At 38.1% G+C, this 27,626-nt stretch overlaps 1 protein-coding gene across 5 annotated transcripts; it reads right to left on the bottom strand.

Annotated features, from left to right (window-relative positions):
* Positions 1-201: 201 nt before the first annotated feature.
* Positions 202-27,626, bottom strand: SPDL1 (spindle apparatus coiled-coil protein 1). Of its 5 annotated transcripts, XM_035338833.1 has the most exons (13): positions 23,305-23,397; positions 22,443-22,490; positions 20,502-20,677; positions 18,282-18,458; positions 17,521-17,715; positions 17,104-17,253; positions 16,348-16,446; positions 15,400-15,510; positions 12,572-12,712; positions 11,111-11,217; positions 9,598-9,785; positions 8,284-8,629; positions 202-962 (listed from the first exon to the last, which is right to left on the bottom strand). In XM_035338833.1, the coding sequence occupies exons 3-13, from the start codon at positions 20,658-20,660 to the stop codon at positions 812-814; spliced, it is 1,824 nt and encodes a 607-aa protein (XP_035194724.1). In that variant the 5' UTR covers positions 20,661-20,677; positions 22,443-22,490; positions 23,305-23,397; the 3' UTR covers positions 202-811. The 5 variants fall into 5 exon arrangements, with proteins under 5 accessions (XP_035194724.1, XP_035194722.1, XP_035194721.1 ...); XM_035338831.1 differs by lacking the exons at positions 202-962; positions 23,305-23,397 and adding an exon at positions 27,561-27,626 and having other exon boundaries at positions 6,709-8,629; XM_035338830.1 differs by lacking the exons at positions 202-962; positions 23,305-23,397 and adding an exon at positions 23,499-23,582 and having other exon boundaries at positions 6,709-8,629.

The raw sequence follows: 27,626 nt of genomic DNA, 5'->3' as shown, positions 1-27,626 counted from the left end.
AGATGTGCTCCCCTCAAAAATGTTCTGCATGAACTATCAGCAACGTATGATTAATCTAAGAATAAGACACAGCACATGAATTACAATGTCTTCGCTTTTGAGTTGTACTTTTTAAACAAAATACTTCCAACAAAATATCTGTCAATCAAAAACAGCAGTTTTAGAAAAATGTTTTGTCTCAAATGCAACAGACTAATTTAAGGAAGGAATAAAAAGCAAAGTTTATTGTATTTATTCATACAAATACAAGATTTTAAAGTTTCAAACATATACCAACCCACAAAATGCATAAAAAAATTGAACATACATCTTAACAATCAGGTCAGCCTGAAAGCTGAACAATTACATATTAGGGGGAAAAATCATTAAGAATTCTGAATCCAGGAATTGAAAGAAATTCAGGAGCAATTGCTCATGACTTAGTTTCCTTCTATATCAACACTGTCTAGCCAGTCTTGCTCAGGATTAACCCCTGTTTTATTGCATAATAAAGTTTCTGTAGCAAGTGCTTATCATTCAGAATAGCACTATGCTTCCAACAAGTGATGAGTAACAAGCATGTAGAGTCTTAGCTAAGATTCAAGACAAGGCAACACTTCAGGTCCCATTGCCAGGGTACTGAACAGGTGCTCTCTGGGAAGTTAAGACATCAAAAGTGCAGCTTTCATTAATGTAGTCATACTGTTCAGAAAATAAGTCAGATCAATTTTTATGTTAGGAGCCTGTGTATTTACGTGCAACGTAAGTTTATTCAGCCTTTCCTGCTGAAGCAGGACTCCAAACTATCCAGCTTCCTTCCAGAAAATTAGTTTTACTGCTGAGCACATTGTGTTTCAGGAGTTGGTTTAGAAGACACGTACAATGTAGTATATTTTTTCTTTTGTGTTTTCTTCTCAGTCGTGATTATATTTTCCTTCTTATCTTCATTTTCCGTAGTTTCAGATCTGGATTCAGTTGTTAACCTACAGGCAAAGCAACCATTCTAAATACATATTTAGTTATTACAAAACAGAGCTAACATAAAAGTTAAGCAAAACTGAGCAAGCCAACTGGCTTAACAGCATCCATGTGCAAAGAGAGCAAGGAGTATTAAGAATAAATTAAGGTGAAAAGTGTCTTTGTATCATTCCTCCTTACATTTCATAACTTCACATGTTTTTTGTTTTTTTTTTTTCCCCTCTTATCTGCTGCAGTCTAGCAAAAAAAGCTTACTGAAATTGGTAACTGGTTGGGATCAGCCTTTAAAAAAAAACACATTGATTGTGCCATGTATACAAAGAAGATCACATCACAGGAGTATAAAGCTCCGATGAAGTCCCAGCAACATCATACAGGTGTGATCAAGTTGAGCTTTTGCATTAACATTACAAAAGATGACTAGAAAAAGCAAGATACAAGTTTCCAACCACATTTTTGCATTACTACTGCTTTATCTTAGTTCCTGAAGATCTGAAAACAAGAAATGGCAAGAACTTGATCTTCAGGCTTGAAATTACATCATTTGTCCAGAGACAAGTTTTAATTCTGATATGAATGTAAACAGGAATACAGTGTTAGCTACCACAAAGCTGTTAAAGTGTTAAGTTAAAAAACAATTAGACCACTCAGCACAATTGGATGCTTTAATTAAGAATCACTTAATAAGCATACAAGTGTCATTAAAACTAATTGACAGTAGCATCTCCGGATCTCCTAAAAGTAATTGACTATTATACATGATTGTTTCAACAGCAAAACAAGTTATGGAAAATGAAGTTGCAGATTACACATTGCTTGACATACCAACATAAGTTTTATGCTGACTCGTAACCACATCTCCACTAAAGCAGTTCCCTAATAACTTGATTAATTTCTAGCTGTCTGAAGAGTCACTAGTGAGCAGTCCACAACAATCTACAGCTGCTTTCAGTAATGATTTTCTAAACAAAAAGGACTGCTGAAGTCATTAGAGATTTATTTGTAATAGAGATATGCCTAAAGACAAACAACATGTAAGCAACTGGAATAGGAGTATTTTGGGAACCTCAGCTTAGATTTTCCCTCCTTCCTCCTAACTTGATCTTTATACACACATGTATCAAATAAAGCACTTAACCATTTTAAGTATTCTGCACATTATTTTCTATAAGCACTGTCTCAAAACACTAAATAGCAAGTATGGTTTGCTGTGCATCTCCCCTTTGTACGACTGTTTGCATTCCAGCTTTCATTTTGTAACAAGTCCAGACCTGTCACTCTGATGGGTAACCATCTTTTGTCCATAATCTACTTGCCACCAGCTGCACTCCATTTTAGATGTGCTGCAACTTGCAAGTAATTACACAATTAGAACAAGAACCCCTAATTCAGGGAAGAAGGAGAGAATTCTTAGTAATCATCTTCTGGTTAGTGTTCAATCTGCAGTTCACCCTGTTTCCCTAGCATCTGTAAGAAGGGACTGCTCGTGCCTAAGCATTTGTTGCTACAGTAGACTCATTTGTCCCTCCCTCCCTCTCTTCCACCTTAAACAACACCTGTCCAACTCCCCTGCCCCTCCAAAGAGTCTAGCAGCCAAAATTTCCAGCAAGGAGTCCCTATAAAAAGTGGGGAAAAAAATAGAACAAAGAAAGTTTCAAACAAACCAAAAAGGCCAAAGAAAAACAGAATTAACTTGAAATATGTTCCAAAGCAGCACAATTTGATTTATACAGAACACTCTCCTTGAACAGAATCACCTAATACTGTAGATGTAGCAAAGTAACTCTGGAAATCAAATTTTTATGAGAAACATCACACTGTCTCAAAGTTAAGAGACATTAAAATAACTTAGTTTTATGCTTCAAAAGTACAGCAAAATGTGTATACAAGTCACCATAAAGTAACCCGACTTCCTGAGACTATGTTAAAAATATCAGAGGACTAATACTGACTTATGAGAATAAAATGAGATACTTCAGAGTGGTAAACTCCTTAAGTTGATTACTTTTTTTTATCTGGGTCAGTAATAGATAATCATAATTTGCTTCCACTTACAAAAATTTTAGCTTACAGTAAATACACACTGAGAAGTGACAAAAAAGCTTTAAGGTGATAATGAACAGGTAAGGCTCCCGCTAACAATCCAAACAAATAAATACCAGCAACCCATGTCAGGGCTCCACCAGAGCTCTTTCACTTCAGTGTATTGTAGTTGGCCTGGAAATACTTCAGGGTACTACATGCAGCAAGAGAAGGGACAAAATCCATTTTCAGTTAAATTCCAAAATTATTTTGTAACAAAATGCTCACCTGCTCTTTGCTGTCTACAGCAAAGAATAACTACAGCCTCCACACACCAGCTGAACCATCTTGCTATCTGTTGAAGAACTGGAGTTCTAACCCAGAGAACAAGGCCTTACATTTTGGAAGACCTAAACAAAGTGGCTTGATGAGTTCCACTCCTGGGTTCACCACGATGCCAACAAAAAGCCATTCCAGTGTCTCAAGCAACGACTACCTAGACTGACAAAGGGTAGTTTTTCAATTACAATTCAAAGTTGGAGACAATACCACTAAGTATCTCAAGCATCTTGGAAAAGCTCTCCTACCTTTTTAATATACTCAGCCACAACTATTACAGAAATAATTCCACTGCTGTTAGTGGGAACCTCAAACATGTTTCAAATCCGTATTTATAGGGTGGCTGCAGAGGTAGTAAATAAAATTGTAATTTCAAATGTGCACATCAGTTTAACTATAAAAAGGATGTACATGTTAGTACACTCCATTGCACTTTGATGAGCAGTATTATTAAAAAGAGACATTATTTAGTTTATGCTCACTTGCACCTCTTACCCACACTGCCTTGACGACTGCTTACGTGCATGTTTCATTTTGAGATTTAGCCTGGCAATTCCTCAGAAGTGTCACACTTTAAACTTATTTTTCTGTTTAATCATACAGTCCAATTCATGTGCTTGAGTTCAGAATCCAGCAACACTCACCTCCCCCCATAAGAAAGCTTGAACAATATTCTAAGACAACCCATTTTGCACCACAGAAACCTAGCTGTGAGTTTAGCAACTCTGAATTCATAAAAGTCAAAGGCAAAGTACATTTATTGACTGTTCTAAGTTGAAAGTCAAGGTTTGCTTGAAGTATTATAGCGTAAAAGTTTGAGAACCACTACGTGACAGGTAGTTCTCTCTGAAGTATTAATTTCAGAATGAATCTATAGTTGACCAGGAAGAAGTTACAGTAATTTTATGGACTCTTCTCTTGACTGTACAGATTTCCTAAGAAGCTACCTACTTACTGTTCCTTGACTCCTAACTGTACCTTGCAGATGTTGCCAGTACAATTCTGCACAGCCACAGAGCAAAACTAATCAGTTTTTTTTTTTTTTTTTTTTTTTTTTTTTTTTTTTTTTTACAAAAAAAAGCTAGCCTCCAGCAGTTTCATAAAGACAGATAAGCCATGCATTAGGTTTATGTAGAAAGGTGCTGGTGGGGGAAGTGAGGGAATTGAGTGCAATAGTGGCCTCTGTAAGAAGCAGCCAGGGTCTGCCCCCATGCCAGCCACAGCCATCTCCACCACAGACCCGCTGCTGGCCAAGGCTGAGCTCATGGCAACACTGAGGACACCCCTGTGATAACATATTTAAGAAAGGATTAAAGAAAAAAACTGCACAGCAACAGTGAGAAAAAACATGAGAGCAACAACCCTGTAGACACCCAGGTCAGTAAAGAAGGATGGGCAGATTTTCCTGGCACCCGAGCAGAGACTGCCCTGCAGTCCAGCAAGATGACCGCAGTGAAGCTTGTTTTTCTCCTGCAATCCATGGAGAACCAAATCAGAGCAGATCTCCAGGCCATACCCTGTGGAAGGGAACAAAGCTGGAGCAGAGCAAAAGAGCAAGGAAGCTTTTAGGCACACAAGTCCTTCCTTAGTTCAAACTGAAGCAAACAACCTCAAAAATAAAGGCAAACTAAATTGAGTAGCGAGGGCTGAAACTTGCTATTTGAGTTTCAGAAGTGAAGAAAAGCATTTTTGTACAGAATTCTATCTTTTTATAGACCAGTTAGCCCAAGAAAATATCACTACCTATAACCTCTCAAGTACAATAGCAGTAACAATGGAAAATAATCACAAAAATATTTAAGCCTCTACTCTCAACTACCATGTTTTCAATCACAATTCCTATGTTTCGTTTGCTACCTCAAAACCTTTCTAAGTCAACACATCTGCAATGTGTACATATACTAATAGTTTAAAGTTATCTATCTTTATCTTGCTAACTATCACATTAGCCAGCAAGACTTCCACAAGCAAGGAAATCTGCCACCGTTAAGTACATAGAGGTCAGCTCTGACTACTTCTCAATCACCGCAGAGCTAGGATGACAACACTTATTAACACCATGTGCTAGAAATGAGGTTTGCAATCCACTCACACTTGCTATGGCTCTTTCTAGTGCTACATTTCATGCAACTCTAACAACTTAACTAGACAGATTATTGCACAAATACCACTCCAGTGACAAAAAACACCCTCTACGACCACATTAGCCTTCTTGGCTCGAGCATCCCATTTTCCTCCACACAAAACACAATACTGACAATTACCTACCACACCAATGCCAAATATTTTCTTCTTCCCCTAAACTCTCAATTTTTCAGGTCCACACTTGTGCTCAACTTGCCCACACTTTTGTGCCTCTGCATTTAGCAATATCACTATGTGGGGTTTTTACCCGTGCCCGTCACAGAACAGTCTAGATTTTACCAAATCTTCCTACTTCATAATAAGTCATAACAGGTTAGGGTTAACGGAATCCTGTGTTATCTCAACAAGATCATTCATTGGGGATTTAATAAATTATTAACGTAACTTCAAATACAAACAGAACCTTCTGTCTGGATTTACCCCTTACTGGTTCTTCACACCATTTTTAACACCTTGTAAGTGGATATGGAGGTGTTATTTGTGTGTCTGTGCGTGATTTTGTTGACGTGTCCCTCCCTCTGCAATTAACGATTTATATTTTATTCTTCTTGTGGACCAAGGGCAATGGGTACAAAGTTAGAACACCCACCTGAACTATGACTGTCTTCTTCCACTTCTTTTCCCTCTACTTCCAACACATCAATCCCATAAACCATTTTTCCTTCCTCAACCCCTTCAGCTTGCAAGAGGATTATCTCTTCAGTTCACATAAACTGTTTCTAATAGCTTTCTGTTTGCAGACATTTTACCTTCTTATCTTTTTCCAGATAAATAAGAGGAAATGAAGATAGATATTCACACCCAGGTTACATGACAACTATTCTTTTATGTGCACAGAACACCATCACTCCTCTCAACTTTCACCACCCAAGCTTGACTTCCCTGCTCCTTCCTCCTCCGGAACAGTCCCTGCATACACTGACATAGCTATTTAAACTGCTGTTTCTACCATGTTTTCCAGACCATTTCAGAAGACTGTACTGTTTGCTTACTTTAAAACTGTTAATTGTATCTAATGCAACCATGAACAACTGATCTGAGAGTCAAAATATCAATCCAATTATATCTGAATGCAGTTTTGAACCAGACTTCCACACAGCAGGGGCTCCTCCGGCCTTGAAACTGCTGCCATTCTAGATTCAATAAAATGGTCTGAAAAGTATTTGTTATTGACAGGACCTGAAATACTGTTCTAATCATATTCTTTCCTATGCATTACATATAGTATTTCCTTATTACCTTAAAGTATCTTTAAGCTTTCTTCACTTTTATTCCAGAACAGGCTGAGACTTGGTTGGAAACACATATGCCCTCTGGGATGTTGGATAACAAGATAGAGCATTTCCCCTCAATCAAAGCATTTAAATCCCAATTCAGGTTACACTGCTAATTTTAAACGTCAGTGAACAGTTCCTTGTTGATACCATCACGAATCTGCAGCTCATCCCGTTACAAGTCACACATAAGAAGTTCCGTATACTCAATTAACTAAATTCAAGTTTGCATTATTTTAGCACACCCTTTCCTCATTGGATGATTCATAAAATCTGTTGAATATAAAGCTACTGCTGCGGAGAACGTAGCAAGCAGCCCTGTAGGCAACAGCAAATTAAAGTGGTGTGTGTACTGGGGGTGGGGGGAAAATATGGAAGCTTGATTGTAGGGGGACAGATGAAATACAACTTTCTGGACAGGAAGGGTTTAGGCTTTAAGTCACTTCAGATTCCCAAGCTATTCTTTTCTCTCCAGCCTTATATCACTACATGAAAAGCCATAGAAAATGGCTTCCATGTGGGATGATACAGATGTGGGAGGCTTCACAATATGGAAAAAAAATCCCCTCAACTTCATTGCATTTCTGCCAAACGTTCTATTGCTTTCTCTTCGAAAGTTATTTGATCACATAATTCGAACTATCAGAGATACTCACAGAATCTCAGAGGAAAGGGGGTGGGTGATGGGAAGCTAGGAAGAAGTATTATTTTTACTAGCAAATATCATAAATATATAAGCTTGTATCATTTAAGCTATCCCCAAAATACTATGTTTATTGTAATTATGAATATGAACAGCAGACAAAAGCACTGCCTTGGGGTTGGTGGGGGGAAAACAACATTCCTTTTACCAAGGTGAACAAAAAAGTTGTAATTACTGTGCCAAGTTACTTTACTATCTAACAAAAAGTAACTAAAGTTCTCAGGTTTTTTCCTCAGGGAAAGATTGATCTGAATTTTAACAGCTATATTTCAAGTTATCATGCATCCAGGTTAGTAAAGTCAGTGGCCTGCCGATGTGAATTCATAGCATGATTAAACATGGTTTTGTATACTGCAAGTTACGTTAACCCAAATGGGATTAATAATTACTAAAATATTCAGTAATTCTTAGGCTTTTAGCCACATTATTCCTCATTCCAGCTGTCCTCAAATTTCAGAGACTGAAGCATGATACCTACTGACTGTTACCTTAATGTAATCCAACTATATAGCAGCTTTGAAGGACCAAGGAACAGCCCCGTTTCTGAAGGAAGAGCAAACTGAGTGAGCTGTCACAGTATCTGCACACCTTAAACTTTTTCATGAAATGGGGAAGTTATTTCAAAGGTAGTTAGAGTTTCAAGAGTCTTTTCCATGAGCCATCATTTTAGTCTTTCTAAAAGGCTTTAAGAGGTTGAACGCAGGCAGCCGGAGCTGAGGAATTACTCTGCATGCAACACTGAGGAAACAGATAAAGAAGTGGATAGCATAGTTCATGCAGCGAAAGAAAAGAGATGCAGGTCTGTGCTGATTGCCTTGACCATACACAGAAGTTGACACTGACCTGGGGGCAGTCGAAGTCAAAGAATTATTTCCACTTCTGCTATATGAAGTATAGCTGTCATGACTCTCATCTTTAGTTTTAACTCTCTTTCTTTCTCTTTCAGGTTCAACTACTTTGTGCATCATTTGAAGAGCTGTATTTATTGGTGGTGCTTCAAAAACTTGTTTTTTGGGAGAAGAGTCACTTTGCTCCAAGTTCTTGCAAGTGACCTTAGTTTCTTCCTTACTTGGCAAATGAGTGAGAGCAGCTTCTTTTACTGAAGTATTTTTGCTGTCCAGATATTCACAGGTAGTGTCCACTGGAATCTTCTCCTTCTTCTTTTTAATTTTAGTGACTTTAAGTAACTCTAAGGAAAGAAAGCAATATACTTTTTTGTACAGAAGTAAAGCTGGGATTAACTTGTCCACCAACACATTCTTAATAGCCATCAAAACTAGTAAAGAGCATTTCACATGACTAAAGACCTCAGAATAATTCTTAATAGGTTACTTAGATTGCTTAAAGAGTACCCATTCACATAACTAATAATTGGTAACCATGCACCCCAACAAAGGTAGCTTAAAAAAATCCAGATGTACTTCCCTCTATACATTCTACCTTTTTTTAAATGAAAAATAAAAAAGACTTAGATGCTCTGAACTGAATTAATATGCTCTCAACTATTTTATTCCCATTTTGAATGTTGGGGATGTAAGCTTCCACCAAAAAAAAGTTCCAAATAAGTCATTTGGGTCTGGACAAGTACCAAAACAAATTTGTCCATCCGATTCCTCATTTGTCTTCCTCCAGAGGCTATAGCTTTCTTGTTTCTGCAGAACACAGGTATCAGTTATTTGCTGGGCCTCTGTCAAAACTTCAACTGCAGTAACAAGCTCCTATAACAGCTTTTCCTCCAAGTGCTTCACATTTATTACAAAGCTCACACCATCTGCCTGCACTCAGAAAGCTGATACCTCTCATGAACAAACAGATTGACAGTACAAACACTACTTTATGAAATGCACCTGAACAAAATCTTGATTGCACCTACTTCACTACGCTTTTGTAGCTATGCTCTAAAGCCTCAGAACACTGTATTTGTGCTCTTCAGTCGCCTAAAATTAATATTACCGTAGATACTGAAGTAAGATCCTTCAGCAAGCTAGGTTTTTACTGTTTCAGTTTAACAGGTTTTGGACCAGGTTATTATCAAAAGGCCACCATTTAAACATTAATTTGTATCTTGAATGAAGGCAGTAGCTTAAACTGAACACTGAACAGGTTGGTTGAGAAATCAGTATTTTCTTTTTCCATATGGAAAAGCAGTATTTTTACCTTCAGGTTCATATTTCATTTTTAACTCATCCAGCATAACTCGCAAATTCATATTCTCACTCTGACAAGCTTGCAAATGTCTCTCATTTGTGAAGAGCTTCCTTTCAACTTCTAGAACCCTTTGGCTCTCATACAAAGCTTTCATCCTCTGCAAGGATAGTTCATTTTTCAAGGTTTCAGTTTCCTTGCTGGTTGGGAAGAAATTAATAGTCAGTTTCTTTTTAAGGCAGTATGCACAAAATTAACTTAACATTCAACTACTCCACAGAAAATTCACATTTATATACTAGTAGGAAGAGAAAGCCAACTTCCAGCAGGAGAGTTTCCACTTGAAATTGACAAAGAACAGTGAGTTACCAGAGACTGGATGTGTGCTAAAAACTGTATTAAAAAGCTGTATTACAAGAACACAGACATGCTTATGTAACTGGTTCAAGAAGCTCTCCCTAACTTACAAATTCCCTGGGGTTTGTTTCTTTTTTTAAGTCTGTGGACGTTTACAGAACTACTTCTGTAATTGATAATACAATCTTTACATAAAGAAAAGGTATTACTCTAAGTAACCAACACAAAAAATTATGTTAAGATAGTGCATGTCCTTGCCTCTGTTTCAAATGTCATTACTTTCCACATCACAATTGCAGAATCATCTTTCCTCAGTTGTCCTATAGTACTTAAATCATGCCCGTTTCTCATAACAACAGCAACAATCAGGTAATAGACTTCTCTATGTCCAGATGATAGGACAAGAGCCAATGGGTGTAAGCTGGAACATCAGAGGTTCCACTTAAATATGAAACAAAACTTTTTTACAGTGAAGGTGACAGAACAACAGGCTGCCCAGGGGGTCGTGGAATCTCCTCCTCCGGAGACTTTCAAAACCCTCCTGGACATGTTCATGCGCTGGCATAGGGATTGGACTAGGTGATATTTCAAGGTCCCTTCCACTCCCTAATATTCTGTGATTCTCTAAAATTTCCACAGCAGACCATTGTCTCCTCCGGGAAGCACAGTCTTGAAGTCAGACTTGATGCAATTTCTAATAAATAGATATGGAATTCACCAACTAAAGAACACAGCTCAACTAGGTAGAGCCATAAATCATTTTATGTATTATCTGGCTCTTTTTAGAGAGAAATAGGGCCTATAGACTTGAAGAAGCTTCATACAGTTGCCATACAGGTTAAAAGACTTGGACTTTTTAAAATGTGAATATATATATTTGAGTTATCACTTAACTAATAGCATGTTAACAACGTTTCTGAAAGGAAGCAGCAGTAATACAAACTGGTTCTGCTGCCATCTGCTACAACAATAAGTACAATGGAAGAGAGAGTATCTTTGAGCTCCTGTAACGAACACAGGACGGTTCCACAGCATTAAGCAATGATCATATTTCCACATGCAGTCAGTGAACATCATAGAGAACAAAAAACATGGAGAAGGGAATTCGGTAGCTAGAAGGTATTCACACTGCGACCAACTTCCAGGCATAAGAGCATTAGGTACTTACTTCAAGTTGTCAAGTTTCATTTGCAGCAAATCTGCATAGTAACCATCTTCAGACTCTCCTTTTGAGCTAGTACTAGCTCTGCATTCTTCCACATTCTCATATAAAGTCTGTCAGAAGAAAAAGTGTCAAGCTGTTAACTAGTGAACTTTCACAAGCACATAAGCTCAGTCCCTAGATGAAGCTTTCACGGCGCTTCTATACAGAAGCCTCACGGTAGATGTTTAAACACCAGAGAACTGAGATGCTCTGAGCATTTCCTGACTTGCTACAAGCGTCACATAGCATGCAAACGGCCAGTCCTTTGTTATTCATATGGACCCGCAAATGTAGAGAATTGAAGCCATGGTGGTCAATAGCCCAAATTTAGTTGCCAAAAGTCTGAAAATCAATTACATTTTTAACTCAAGAAATTTAGTTCACACTGAAGATGCCACAGATGTACTGTTTCATAAAATACTTGAGCCTCATGTGACATTCTGGTCAAAATTCTTGGTCTGAAAAAAAAAAAGATTACTCAGATTTAAAAAACTGTCAGACAGATCTCAGAACCTCCTGTCAGTCACTGAATACAGGTATTTTTGATGGCTATTTGAAACCACAATTTCATTTGCTGACACTACAGATTTGGTGCATAGAGACAAGGAAAAAAAAAAGTATCTCTCAAGCTTACATGTGACAAAACAGGTGAAGTAACCAAGCTGTCTTGACTACTTATTAAAATAGGTTAAGCCTAGCTTTATGCTGCTTTGGTTAAATGCAGAATAAAGGACACAATCCTGGAAAACTTAATCCCAAAGCATAAGCTAATAAACCTCAGTTCACATTCCAAAGCTGTGATAAGAAAGTGCTAATAAAGTACATTAGTATCTAAGACTGTAAGCAAGGCTAGTTTTTGACTCTGAACACACACAAACATCAGTAACCTTGGTATACATGCATACATGTGTTGTCCTGTATTTCTCCCTTTCTAAAATAGAGAATATGCTGTCAAGTTGCATAAAAATACTGAAAAAAATGCTTTACTAGAATCATTTAGCAATTCAGATTTGAAAAAGAGAGCACTTCACCTACTGAGTTAAGACATCATAGTATCAGCAAATATCATATATATCAGAACACTTGGATAGACTAAAAACTGATGCATACATCTTCCAAAAAAAAAAACCAACACCAAAAACTACCACTCAGTGAATGTTGACCAAGTAATTAAACACTACAGGTAACTATCTAAAGTACAAAGATGTTAAACAGGAATGGGGAAGGGGAAAAACAGAGAATGGGTTTCTTGCTCGTATGAACTTCAGAACTGTGTTCTTCAGCTCTAAAACAGAACTTCAGTCATATACAGGAATGAGAAGCCTTTGGATCCCTTTCAAACCTAAGCACAGTCTTTAGTTTTAATCGTTCCTTCTCCTCATGCGTTAACATCTCATCTGAGTTTTCCACTTAGAGATGACATACCTTAGATTTTTCTAATTGTCTCACTTTCATAAGAAGATCTTCTATTTCACCATTCTTTTGCTCCAACATTGACTGTAAACGTTCCAGCTGCTCAAATTCTGCCTGAGAGCCTTTCATCTGTAGCAGCGTAGCCATTTGCAACTAGAAAAAAAAGGAAAGTTTTTATAACGAGCACTGGGTCAAGCGATAGAACATGTCTTCCTCTTACTCAGAAAGCTTAGGGTACCCAAAATTCTTTCTCCTATTTGTAAATATAGAAAACCACTGGGTGCTTAAACTCAATACTGACAATTAAACAGCGTCGACTTATAATTGTTAATACTAAAATTCCAGGATGGCCAAAACCTTCCTGAACATAATGTGGTCCTAAGGTGTCCTCTCTCTCCCCTCATTGACTAAAGAGCCTATAAACATGCTGCCAAGGAGGCGCAAACAACATTTCAAGCTTAAACACCAAGTAAGCTAGAACTCAGCTACAGTGCAGGCTCATTCAGAGCTAAAATGAATCTGTGAAGAACTCAGTTCAAAAAAAAAAAAAAAAAACCCTAGTTCTCCAACAAATTTTAAAAACGGACAAACATTTTCTTTTGCAATTCTGATTCAGAGGTGGACTTTAAGTTTATGCTCAGTAATACTTATTCAAGAATTTCAGCTTCTTTTACATCTTCCATGGAAGGCACCCTTCCAAGCATATGAAAATCCTTTTTCATTACAAAAGTAGAAATAAATCCAAATCTAGCATTTATAGCAGATTTTTCTTACACTTAGCAGAAGATAATGCTACAAGGTTTTTAATCCATCGATTTACAAGGGGCACAACAGTTATTCAAACAACTAAAGAAAAAATATGAAATGCAGTTATGTAAACATGTAATGGAGTGTTAGTAATTTCCAGTGAAAGTTTCACAGTTAAGACAGTATGGATGAAGTAATACTGTAAAACACTTGGAGAAGTCCCAGAGAAAGGACCAACTGAAACAAACTAAGACTACAGATTAACAGAACAAGAGAAGAGCATTTGTCCTATTTCATCCTTTATATCAAATAGAAAGATTTATGATTCTGTACCCAAACCAGATCTAAAACAGGTTTAGTCATCTCCTCCTCTTAACTTCCAATGGATGTAGGGGGAAATGAAATTTTATCTGCCAATGGCCAACTAAAACTATACTTGCATTCCCCAGGTGTAGACATGTAGCCTTTCCCCCTCACTTAAGAGCCTACTTGCTAACTGTCAAAGTTGCAGAGTGCAGTGCAAGTACATAAAAAAAAACGGCAACAAAAAAAAAAGAAACATGAAGAGCTACTACAAGCTGTGGTAAATACTCCAGCCTTGGCAAAACCTTTAGAGGAGTACTGTTTCCACTGTGTCCAGAAGTCAGATCCTCAGAAGTCCTCAGTCAATACCTCATTCAAGTATCCTGACAACTGATATTGTAACAACGTGGTGAACTACACTACTGGAGTCAGGTACTGACTGAGTAGCCATCAGTTCACTATGCACAGAGTTTTAACACAGTAACACAATAAAAGGCAAAACAGAAGAGATCCTACCAGAGATCTAAGATCAACTTGAACACAAAACAGCTGTCATTACAAATGACTTCTCTCTAACATTGGTACTAGCAGATATTTTATTAGGACAAAGTAGCACAAATTGCGATTCCAAATACCAATTTTAAAAAAGGGATAGCAACTGCCTTAGTCCTGGATGAAAACTTCAAATGTAACCATTCAGCCAATATAATCACTGACATGCACTCATATTACAAGGAGATAGAAAGAATCTAAGAAACTGATCCTATTCAACCATTTTACTCATTCTCAGCTTTAGCTCTCAATGAGAAATTCCAATGAACATTCCTTGGCTATAAAGTACTTCTTCCTTTGTGGTGTTTTAGTTATTTTCAACTTGCTTCTCCACAAAACTTAAGTCACAGCTCTGTATATTCAGTGCTACTCTTTATCACCACTTATGTTTCAGTACTCATCTCAGACAAGCTGCATGATCCAACTGGAGCGATCCCTTCTCATATAAGGCAATCACAAGGCCAACATGAGAACAGTTGACAATTTTGCAGCAGGCCCTTGACATTGTGTTATAGAGCAGCTTCGGCCAACTACATTTCTCAACAGTATTTACTAACCTACAAGCTGCCAACCTAAAGAAGCATAGCCTAGATGATATAGTTATGATCATAGAATGCTTTCAGTTGGAAGGGACCTTAACAGCCATCTAAGTCCAACCCCCCTGCCAGGGGCAGGGACACCCCGCAATAGAGGTGTTAATTACAGTTCATTTATAACTTGTATTCTTGCATTTAATACAGGGAGAAGGAAGAACAATTACGAACAAAAAACACAACAAGAAAGCAACTCAGAGGAGGAAAAACAGTGTGATCAAATGACAGTGAAAGCTTTCTCTGTTGCTTACAAAGGTATTAACTCCTGAGAATCTCTGTTAAAACACACATAATTTATGTAGTATGAGAATTAGAAAAAGAAAAAGCAACTGTCAAAGAAAAGCTAGTTTGACTGGCAGAAGCTGTTTCACCCATTTAAGAACTACTATCAGTGTAAGCAGACAGTGCCTTCTGCTTCACTTAGCATTCTAGAATTAAATAGTAGCGCTAGAAAAAGTGTTGATATACTACTAAAGCTAAATAGCACAACGACATGTCACTTGTCTTCTTTCCCATTCCTCCCCACTCACCCAATGACACTGCTGAACCACAGTTCAAACAGAATCAGACCCCCTAGCCTGTGTTTTACAGCATCGCCTTATCAGACCCCAAGGAAACCCTGGAGTATTACAGTAACGGTCATACCTTCATTCTTTGCAACTGTTCTCTAGCGAATGAATGCTGTTTTTGTAGTGACTGATATTTTATTTTCACACTGATCAGCTGTCGTTCCATTTCTGCCCTACGGTCCTCCACCTATAGAACATTTTTAACAATTATTACTATGAAAATAACACTTGTCAGTTGGATTCTGAGTGTTAAAAGAAGTTAACTAGCAATTGATGTTGGTTCTGAAAACACTGCTTTTCCAACAACAGTGTGCTACTGTCAAAACTTTGAGATAAATACTGAGTAGACAGTCCTGTCAATAGTCCTAGTCAATAAAGTACAAGAGATTTCTTTTGTTCTTTTGATATTGGAATAAGTAACAGTTAGTAAGAATCAGTATTGGTCCAGAATAGATTTGTCTATCTGTATCAGAAAAAATAGTTTAAAATAAATATGAACTGCATATCAAATGAAGCCATTCACTGCGCGTGGTCAGAAAACAAAATGCCAGCATATAGGCTGGCATTAATACCACCTAAACTCTTATTCAAAAAACTCTTGCTCCAACATCCAACCATTTTTCAACACGCTCTTTAAAAGTAGCATTTAGCATTATCTTTCAATATTTCATTTATTATCTTCTGCATTAAATAAAGGTCACCAGCTGAACAAGACTCCTTAGAGCAAAGTTTCAGACAGAACTATTATTATGAACCCTCAGTCTCATCTTTCATCTTGATAACCAGGCAGCTTTAAGTCATTTCATTAGGTCATTATCTCTCCAGCTTTAGATTGGGCATGCAAATTGTTTTCCTGAGGTGTCCCTTGACAGTTCAACACTGAAGGAATACAGGAATTTGCGGAATAGAGATTTGTGCTAGGTAGATCAGGTACTTTTATGTTTTCAATACAACGTAAGTCTGATTTCTTAGGATAAAACATCTCTTCTCTGCATATTCTCAGACAGCTGTTGTGTAGTTGTACCTCAGCAAAGAGGGAATTGCCTTTACTTGTAGGGTCCAAAGATTGCTGCACTGCATGATCCAGCTGAACCTGAAGCTCTCGATTAGCTTCACGAGCTTTCTAGATTTAAGAAAAGAGAAAGCTAGTTTAAAAATGTGATGTATTGCATATTCATTTAATCAAACAGTTCTATCTATTTCATTCCTCATACATTTATCACAAATTACCTTGTACAGCAGTATTTAACTGTACATACAGTACTATCTAGAAAGACAATGTAAATCATTTTGCTAGGAGGCCCAGTATCCCACTTGCTCTTATGGATAATATCGTAACTAAACCCTTTGCAGAAAAATTTGGACATTTATCAGTTGGATTGATGACATTGATACTATCATCCTTGCTGTGGTGGTAGCCACAGGCACTCTACTCCCCCGCAGCATTTTGCAAGGCATTCAAAAGGAACTTGAAATAAAAATGGGAATCATGTAAGTGACCTGTTACAAGTTCCTGCTATGAAGCAAGATACTTCAATGCAAAGGATCTCCACTTGCAGCCTTCCACAAGAGAATGCCAATACAGAGACAAACTGTCAACAGCTAACACAGACCTACTAAATATGATTTAGACTTTATTTCCTCTGCATTCTCTTCCTCCCTCTCTCCTCAGAACAGACTCATCTCAAAGCTCTTCTCCTTATTTCAGTGAAAATCTAGCACTAACCACTTGTGGAATTCAGGGATTAGCTAGCAGTGTCGCATAAAATTAAGAGAATACCTCTAATGCGTTACAGTAAGAAACAACTTCTTTTTCCCTCTCTTCTTTCTCTCCCTGTAGACGCTCCAGCTGATTACGTAAGTTGCTGTTTATAAGTTCTAATTGTTCTTTACTGTACTGCAGTTCATTCAGCTTTTCTTCAACATTGGCCTAAATACAGAAGTATGAAATAAAAAGCTTATGAAGCAAATTCAAGAAAAGCAGGCCCAAATGAGACAAACACGCTTGTTACTAACAATAACTTTTTAAAGACAAAATATCATCTTGAAGAGGTTGAATTAAAATCTAGTTGTTAAGGCTATTGCTCTATTTTTTCCTGTGATTATTTTTTCTACTAAGCCAAACTAGCAAAACACACAAAGCACATAAAATGGCAGCGAGCAAAAAAGGCACAATACTCAAGTGCTAACCACACACCTTCACACTCTCTAGTTCAGTGAGCTCCATCTGAAGATTGAGCATTTCTGAAGACATGGTTTCATGTACACGTTCAGACATCATGTGTAGCTCTTCTGATTTAGCAGCAATTATTTCTTTCTGATGATCGACTTTGTGTCTCAATTGTTTTTCTGAGAGTCGGGTTTCATCTAGTTCTGCTTTCAGGTTCTCCAACTTAAAAGACATTTGACAATTAAATAGTACCACTTTAAAATAAATTATTAAAAGCACAATATTTCAGACTCATGTTCAAATCAAGGAAGTGTCTCAGAAATACAAAATAATAGTAACTTCTTAAAAATAAGCTTTGGAATTGGATGCAATTTACAGTGTAGCTATGCAGATTTTTGTTAAACATCAACCAAACAAGCTCCCTTTCTAACAAGAATAATTTAGGCCCGTGACGTCTTTTATGATCTCCGTAATTCATTTCTTGTCGGCACGTTGTAGAATATTTACTTGGCTTTTTTTAATCAACAAGTCTGGCCTTATTGTCTTGACCTTTTTACTCTAGTTCTTCTTTTTATAGAAGACATCATGATAGTTTTAATACTTTCGTAACAGTAGTTGGAAAAAAAGTGAGCCCAGTTCCAAATCTAACCGCTGAATATAGCGATGATAGATAAGACTACATATTACAACTATTCATTAGATTTGGTTTGGTTACAACTATGCAGTTATAAGTTCAAAACATTTTTAAAAACTATTAGTAATATTTTAGCTGTATATTAGGTGCAAACCTTGTTTTTAAGGTCACTGATTTCTTGTCCATGAACTCTGGAAAGTTGTTCTTTCTGTTTCTCCAGTTGCATATTCTGCTGTTGCTTAAGTGCATCACATTCAAAACTCAAGCTTTCCAACATTCTATTCTTAAGTTCAATTTCTCTTTGAAGAGAGTATTTCTCTTGTTCAAATTTCTGCAAGAAATAACAGTGATAAGTCTAGACATAATGGTCATTGCACTGAATAAAGGCTCTGCACGAAGGCACCAACTGCTTAATGCCTGTAGCTCACGCAGCCCTTTGTTGATGTTCCAATTAGGGAATTGTCATACCCAAGTAAAGAACAAAAAAACCTACACCATTGCTCTCAATTTTTGAGTGAGTTGGTTGTGGGTTGTGTAGTATTCTATCCTCCATGGATATGGCACCTTCCCATTCAAAATAAAGTATTGGCACCATTTTTGTTTTTTATTTTTTGCAAGTTTAACAGAAAACCTCAGTGAGAATGTATGTGTCATTTCTACCACAGATGGAACTCAATCATATTAAGAGTTTCTAACAGTATATTGAGTGCTCCCCTACCACCGAACAGCTAGGTTTAATGTCTGGTAAAGACAAACTTGCCTATTTTTCTGTTATAAAACCTGTCAGCCTTTCCAGACTTAAGAATGGCTTTTTAATCTGTTCCCCTGTATGCCAGATCATACACAAACGCTACCAATAGAGGGGAGCATCATTTTACTTTTCCATTCAGCCAGCAATTAAGGAAAATGAAGAAAATAAAAAAAAAGAAACTAATGCAAAAAAAAAAATGCCAAAATGTAATTACTCTAAAGTTGTAGGAGTATTTTTCTTTAAAATCCATCTTAGAAGACAAACCAGAAGACAAAAGGAGAAACAACAAAAGTAAGATCTGTCGAGGAGGAAATCCACCTCTGCTTCTTGGACATCAGCTTATCAGGGACAGGCTTAACTCAAATATACAGAATGGGCTTTAACAATGATAAAGACCTGGCAATGCACTGTCAGCAGTGCACCCACGTAAAGCAAGCCTATCATCAAATATCTATGTAGAATTTTACAGAAGCACAGAGACTTCTGTGTTTTGAAAGATTCTGGCAACTACTGTTGGAATTAATGTGTCCACAGTAACTGCTTTGGAACTCAATTCCAACGAGAAGTATGGAAAACAAGTTCTAAAGAAGCTGTTGGATAACTGCAGTTCTCACAAAGGATGTTATTCTACTAGATGAAAGCATGCAATTCGTTCCCCCAGCTCTTTAAATCTAAGTTACTAATTGGACTGGTTTACAGAAGTTTAACTCATAACTTTGCACCAGTCTACAATGGTGGAACGTAACTTGTGCATGCAGGTTCGCACCAGAGTAACTAACATGTCGGGCTGCCTGCAGAGAAGGATGATCCTGCTCTGCCTTCTTCATTACTTGAGCTTTCCACCTGCCCCTCTTGCACTAAGCCTACTAATGGCACACCAATCAAGTAAGTTATTAGCGTTCATTCAGAACAGCAGAGTGCTACAACACTCCAGCTGGCCACAAGAAAACACATTTCAGCTTTATCATAAAGTAATAGATAGCAATGTACTGGTAGGAAAAGACCAGATTATGAGAAACAGAAAATCTGAAGGATGGGCTGAGAACAAACAAAGATGTCAAAATTAAACTGTTTAGGAAAAGTGGAAGAGATGTCCTAGGCTGGAATTTTCTTGTACAACTATCAAGACGATGACTGGAAGACTAATATCTCTATACTGTAACACTACACTACTTTCTTTTCTAAGCTGTAAAGAAACGTACTAATAATTTCAGAGTCCCTTGGTATTTAAAAATTTAAAGAGTGAACAGCTAATGAAACCCATTTTGTAGTCTTGCTGGTAATGTGCTTTTTTACAGCTTTACATGACACCAAGTTTACAGGCAGAGCATAACAAATTGTTAACCATATTCAATACACAAATTCTAAAGCAAGTTGACTTTAGCAACTACTATTCACTGCACAATAGAGACGATTAAACCTATGTGGCGCTGAGCATTTGATGCAGAATAAAATATGAAACCCTGACCCAGATAGCAAAAAAGTGTGCTCAACATCTTACAGAAGTGACAAAAAGTCCTCTCAACAAATACTTAAAGTAAAAAGGCTCATCAAAATTAATCTGGACTCTAAAAGGCATTAAAACCACTTGTGACTTTCATTTTTTTCAAGTTTAAACATCACCTCGGTTTTGTCCGTCAATTCACGACGTGTTTGATCCAACTGATTTTGAACTTCACTTTGAGACTCCAATAAATGTAAGCCATATTGCGCTGCCTTCCTTCGCTCATTCTCTGCTTCCTTGAGTTGTTGTCTAAGACTTAACACAGTCTCTGTCTCCATTCTTCCTCCTTTTGTTACTTTAAGATTGAAAACAAATTATTAAATAAGGTATTGCAGTAAGTTACAGTAATTAACCTCAAAGAAGTTACTGAATTTCCTTGCTTAAACAGAATAGAGGAGTATATTTTTCATCAATAGAAGACAGAAAAGAGAGCTCTCTAAGATACCACCCTGTGAATAGTTGCTTCTCTGTAAACTTGGTCAGCTGATTCCTGACTACATGGCATGAATAGCATGCAGTGGAACAACTCCTACACAGAGCTATCTTGACATGCTTAACTGAAGGGAAGGCCAGGAAACAAACTTCGAAAAACACTATTATGCATGTGACTGGTGTTTTCTCTGTTATTTAAACAAAACCACACACTATAAATAACATTACTTGTGCACAGAAATTACACTTAATTCATGCAAATTCATCCAAAGCCAACACTCCTAATTTATATTACTTCAATATTCAAGTCATTCTTCATTCAACATCCTGTTTTTACATATACAAATTAGTTGTTGCCACTTCTTACTAGCACATCTGAACATATCCTTCTGAACATTACCAAGATGCTTGTCTTAATCATATGTAAATTTAACTCTTTGATTCAGAAAAGAATATTGCTAAGAGTCACGATTCTAAGTGCAATGCCTTCATTTCAAAATTATTTTTTTTAAGTTTTACGTAACAAAGGTAACCCCACTTAGACTTTACCAGCTTCATGTATATCAAGTTATTTTAACATACAAAATGACGTTGTATCACAACTATGCTAATTCCTTTCCCAGAAAGGAACTGGAAATTAGAAAATATGATTTTCCACATCATTTGTCATTTGTTCTCATTGCTAAAGTTTAACACATACAAATACTTCACCCGGACACGCTCTGAAACTTTTTTTTCCATATCTACCTAGCAAAATGCTTGAAACACTAGTAAACCAGTGAAAGACACAAAGTTGGTATGCCTATAATCTCTAAGAATAATCAGTAACATTACCGGTACTACAAGTACACCTACACTATGGGAATTTAATATTTAAATGTTTAATAGCAAGACATAGTAATATAAACAAAACTAAGCTACAACTCCTGGTATGACTTTGCATCAAAGGGGATTACTTCATCCTCACTTCATCAACAGAAATAAAACTTATTTTTTGATCAAACTGGTAACACGCTGTTCTGGTTTTAGTTAGGATAGAGTTAATTTTCCTCTTAGTAGCTGGTAGGGTGCTATGCTTTGGATTTAGGATGAGTCTAATGTTGATAACACACTGATGTTTTAATTGTTACAGAGCAGTGCTTAGACCAAGCCAAGGACTTTTCAGCTCCTCACTCTGTCCTGTCTGCGGGCAGGCTGGGGGTGCAGCAAGAGCTGGGAGGGGACAGACCCAGGACAGCTGACCCCAGCTGGCCAAAGGGGTATTCCATCCCATCTGATGGCATGCTGAACAATATATAGGGGTGGCTGGCCGGGGTGGGGGGCTGGCTGCTCGGGGTTAGGCTGGGCATTGGTCAGCGGGTCGTGGGCAATTGCATTGTCCATCACTTGCTTTGTACATTATTATTTTATTTTCTGTCCTAATAAACTCTCTCTATCTCAATCCACAGGCTTCAGTTTTTCTCGTTTCTCTCTCCCATCCCAGAGAGGGAGGGGGAAGGGTGAGCAAAAGGCTGTGTGGTGTTTAGCTGCCGGCCAGGTTAAACCACAACACACGCTAATATTTAAGATACAGTAATTTGATTGCTCCTAGCTTACTAAATTAAATTTGCATAGTATTGTTAACTCACCTTCAGAAGTCCATTTAAATCTTGCTTGATCTTATTCTCTCACCCCACCTATAAAAGAAAGCAACAGTTGTCTAGTCCAGATGAGTACAAGCTGCTGTCCTTCATGGCAATCCTTTCCTGCACAGCCTCCATGCTGAGGCTGTCTCATGAAAATGCAGATCACCAGATAAAACCCCACAGAAATGCAAATCTTATTCAAATCTCTGGAGGCAGCTGTCAGATAGTTGAGGAACAGCCAGACCAGGCAGCGCTGCCAAGGAGGGCTGCGGTGCGGGGGGCCTGGGGAGCAGGGAGGGGGCTGCACCAGCACTGCAGGGGTGCTCAGGGTTGTCTGGGGTCTCATCCTGCTTCTCCAGGCTCTTCCGCAAGCTCTGCTCCAGTTCCACACGCAAGATCTTTTAGCTCTTAATAAATCATTCACTGGATAAAAACAAGAGAATTTTTGGCTTTCACTTCTATAATAGAAGCACAGAAGAAAAAAAAAAAGAAAGAATTTCCTTATTGACACACTGCCTGTTAGGGAGAAGCTGGAACGTGCCTTTAGGGTCACAAAGAACCTCGGCTCTCCATTGTCCGTTTGGGATCAGCTCACTGAGACCAGGCAGCTCTGGTTTAGGGCTATGCTGCTACACAGGGCACAACCGCCCATTTCCAATCCTCCGGGGGGGGGGTTAAGTCAAATCCTCTGAAAACAGGGCTTTAAGAGGAATAAATAGTTAATAAGCTGGGTAGATAAGAGGGAATAGCAATATTATGTCTCCTTTCATCCTACAGCGAGTTTCACGAGTCACTTACTTGGGGCTAGGCACCCTCAAACACCTGCTGTCAGACTGCGCACGGAAGGCTCCAGACCTCGCGCAGCCCGCCGCCCAACCGCCGCTTCACACAAAAAAACTTCAGCCGCGCCCAGGCTGCAGCTCCCCCCGTGCAGGAAGGAAACCCCCCGAGGCCAGAGGAGCCGCCCCCCGCCCAGACCCCGTGCCCTGACGTACGGCAGCAGCAGCAGGAGGCCGCCGGCAGTCGTGCCGTCGCCGTCCCCGTCCCCCCCCACATTACCTCCGCCCCGCTCCGCTCCCGGGTTCAAACTCGCCTCCGCGCCGCCGCCCCAACTCTCGCGAGAGCCGCCGCCTGCCCGCTGAGGTGGGCGGTGCGCGCGCCCGCCGTGACCGTTACGTGAGGCGGGCGGGGCAGCGCTTCTGAGGCGGCGCGCTCAGGGGGCGTGCGGCAGCCTTCATGTGTCGCGCAGCCTTCCCTTCAGCTCGGGGGAGCTTCCCTAAAACCTCTCCAAGGGTAACGCAGTGCTGGTAGCACAGCTGATTCCTGAACATCTTCCCGCCGGTTGGCTGCCTCCCGATGTTGTTTAGTACTTGCTCAGCTTGCTTTTCTCCACCAGGGAGCGATCTCCTAGTGTTAGGTACTCCAAGATGCATAGATGTAAATAATACCCACCCAGACCAAACCTCGTCAACAAGTAACCACTTGTTGATATGCAGCCCTGATGGTTTCTTGGGACCCGTGCACTGACAGGGAAGCACACTTCTCTCTGCTGTTCTTCCCCACCCTGAAAGGAAGCCTGAGTATTTTTAAATTTAACCACAGCTTCAAAGGTTAACTTACTCACCTGTGTTTGCACCTTCAATCAGATCAGTGACTAGGGTAGGCCTGTTCTTGCATCTGATGTAACATCAATGCCAAAAGTCACTGCATAGAAACATACTAATACAAATTCTGCCATGACAGAAATATAACCCTTTTAATGCAAAGTTATATTCAAGCAGTGGGCTTTAAGTGGATGCAAGGGTAACAATCCTATTTGTAGCAACTAGGACAGAAATAGGTGTCTTAAAATAACTGGGATTTGGAAAATGAGCACATGGCATGAAATACTATAGAGGAAGCCAACAAAAACAAAATAGCCCAAACCATAGATTATTATATACGCTACTACTATCAAGATGTGTGGGTCTAGCTTTTGTCAATAGAAATGGGATTAATAGTTATACAGAGTGGCCTAGAAAGGCAAGAATGCCAAATTGATTAAAACACTGGCAGGAAACAAGAGAATCCTCTGTTCTAATCCTGATTCTGCTGCATTCCCTGGGTGATTAGCCACGCCAAATACCCACAGCTCAACCCCTTGGTTTAAAAACACAGATAACAATGGCTTAATTTACACATCCATGTAGTTCTCCTGACAATTACTGAGTACAGCTGCAAAAAAAGCAAAATGCATTGTGAATACTTTTTATTAACACGGACTCCAAGAGATCGATTATGCATCACTTCATGCTAAACCACAGACCAGTTAACATAGCTGCTTGCTTCTCCCCCGCTTCAGTTCCACCATTGTGTATCATAGCTGATACTTAATACATGAAATGCACTAACAAGCTCCATGGTATTTTCCCTGGCCAGATTTTTCATTTATGCTTTTCAGGCTTAGGAGCCTAGATACAAAATAACAAATTCATTATTTAAACCCTTCCAAATTCATTATTTAAACCCTTCCATTATTTTCAGAATTTGTTCCCTTTTACTTCCTGAATTGGCACCAACTAGGACACTGTTTTACAGATCACATATACTACTTGTGAATGTAATATACACGCATCTTTTAGGTGCTCATAAGTTACTTGCAACACACATTTGCCAAGTAGGATGACTGTTTTGTCAGAATGCTACGAGATTATTCACCAGTGTGATAAAATATTTAATAGCTACATAATACTAGTATTTGCAGCTCAGCTATATACCAGGATTCATTGAAATGTACTTAGCTTGTAGGAAAGTAGATTTTAATTTAAGTGGTTGCAGATGAGCATAGAAAGACAACATCATTGAGTTAATCTTCTGTAGTAAATTTGGCGTTATAGAGAAAAATGCTTTTCCCCCACTTAGCTCTGAAAAGACAGTTTCCATGTTTCACATCAGCTTAGGTTGTCTTTAGTCCCCAGCTTGCCAGTGGAACTACGTATTTGCTCATAGAAACTTTTCTCCTGCTTATGACTGCAATAACAGCTATTTTCCCAAAGAGATTCTACAAATCCTGGGGTTACTAATGCATTAATGTTTTGTGAGCAAGGAGCTTATGTGGTTTTGTTCATTGACATTTGGATAGATGAATTTAATTAAATCTGTACACTGGTGACTGTATGAAATGTAAATGCATGCCTTCTAAGTCTTATCTCTGTTAGCAGGCAAGCATTCTGGGTTAAGCAATGGAGTAATTACAACAATTATATGGCTTTATTCTGTAGAGGAGGATTGTTGCCTGTATCTACATTAAAAAAAAAAAATCACAATCAAAACAACTCTTAATCTTTACCTGCTAGTTGCTCAGTGAATCTCGGTAGTGTAACATGGGAGCTGACGATTATTTTGCTACTGTACTTACCGTCCCAAATGCTACAGGAAGCAAGCGAGTTACAGCAGCCTACTGACAAGCTGATTACTTGCTGCTTAAGTCATTTTGGTTAAACAGATCAAGGGTTAAGTAACTTGTTGGAACACTACAGTTGATTTTTATTTGTTGACATTTTCCTATTGTTCATTGTTTCAGAACACAATTTTGTACTAAAGCCATGTTAATATACTTGCTAGTGCAACCTTTAAAAGCCAAATTTTAATCCCTTCTACATTTTTAAATTGCTATATCACTAAACTGTTCTGCTTTCTTTGACAGGAGGCACTTTCACCTTCAACTAAACAGAATTCATGATCTGTAGATTATTACTGTGAATTCCAAGTACACTAATACTTAAGTTCTCTTGCAAAGAACTCACTCAGTTCAGTAATTACAGCAACAGATTGAGGGCCAGTAACATTCTGCTTCTAATCCTCTGTAACCTCTTAGTGGTTGACCTCATCCAAATCACTTCATCTCACTGTTTCAAGCCTGTTAGCTAAACAAAGAGCTCTTTTGCATTTTCCTTGCTAATTTCATATTAACTAGCCTTCTGACACTTCACGTGATTGCTTAGGGGAAAGAAAAACTATCTGGGGTAAGAGTATCTTTTAAATACAGACTATCAGCTAATCTGCTATAATAAAAAAAAAAAAATGCCCTCTCCCTTTTTTTTTCCCCGTTACATATTTGTCATGTTTTCTGCTATTGCTTGAATGGTCTAGGGGCCTTACTAGTAAACTTGCTAGATGTATGTAGTAGACAGGGGTACAATTATGGAAGTGTGTGTGCCTCAGTGGATGTATACTTCGGTAGACAAATTCAGAGCCAAGCTGTGGTGGAAATTTACATTAGAACTAGACTAGCACCTTATACTCTACTTAACTATTTTATGCTTTTCATCCTTTTGTAAAATACAAGGACAAGTTAGATGTTTATTCAAAGCTTTCTAAACATTTATGGTTAAAATAACAGTTCTAAAATATTGAATCACAAAACCATTACAGTTTGTAAAGGATAACAAAATAAGTTTTGTAATGTGAGTGTTTGTTTAGACCTAGGAGCTCTAGAAGTCAGTCTCATAACAGATAAGTTAAGTTCATAGAATCATTAAGGTTGGAAATGCCCTCCACAATCATGTGGTCCAACCATCCCCCTGCCATCAATATCACCCACTAAACCATGTCCTTAAGCACTAGGTCCAGCCTTTCCTTGAATACCCCTAGTGATGGTGACTGCACCACCTCCCTAGGCAACCCCTTCTAATATCTCACTACTCTGCATAAGAAGAAATTTCTCTTAATTTCTAACCTGAAATTGTTTTCCAAAACCATATTTAACAGAATATAGGGTGCATTGCAACTCAAATGAATTTTAAACTTTCTTTTTGAAGTGGTACCTAAAGAGGTCTCTTAAATTTTACATCCAATATCAGTTTAGATACCCATTACAATCAATCCATAATTTAACATTAATCTAAAATTTTCATTATTTTTTCCATGTTATTAACATTAGTTGATATAATTGCATGTTTAAATCATTACAGCGATGTTTAGCTAACTCAGTATTTAGATATTCTGCTCATCACTAGAAATACAGTTTGATAACAGCATCATGTAAGCATCAAAATTCACATTTCACATATAAGAATACACATATATCATCATTAGCAATATTAATCAGGTATTTCTAATCTAGTCAAAATTATAGTTCACCTGTCTTTGAAATGCTTTTCAGAATTCACAAGAAACAGAAGATACATATTCCCCTTGGCTTGTTAC

Source organism: Oxyura jamaicensis, chromosome 13 (assembly GCF_011077185.1).
Source record: "Oxyura jamaicensis isolate SHBP4307 breed ruddy duck chromosome 13, BPBGC_Ojam_1.0, whole genome shotgun sequence".
NCBI lineage: Eukaryota > Metazoa > Chordata > Aves > Anseriformes > Anatidae > Oxyura > Oxyura jamaicensis.
The sequence above is the reverse complement of the archived record's forward strand: the minus strand, read 5'-3'. Positions and strand labels throughout refer to the sequence as shown.

Excerpts from the sequence above, each read along its gene's own strand:
- SPDL1 (XM_035338831.1), bottom strand. The coding sequence starts at position 20,660 with ATGGAGACAGAGACTGTGTTAAGTCTTAGACAACAACTCAAGGAAGCA. Across the intron at positions 18,459-20,501 it reads AATTGACGGACAAAACCGAG|AAATTTGAACAAGAGAAATA; the intron begins GTGATGTTTAAA and ends TATTTCTTGCAG. Across the intron at positions 15,511-16,347 it reads GCAATTCCCTCTTTGCTGAG|GTGGAGGACCGTAGGGCAGA; the intron begins GTACAACTACAC and ends AATGTTCTATAG.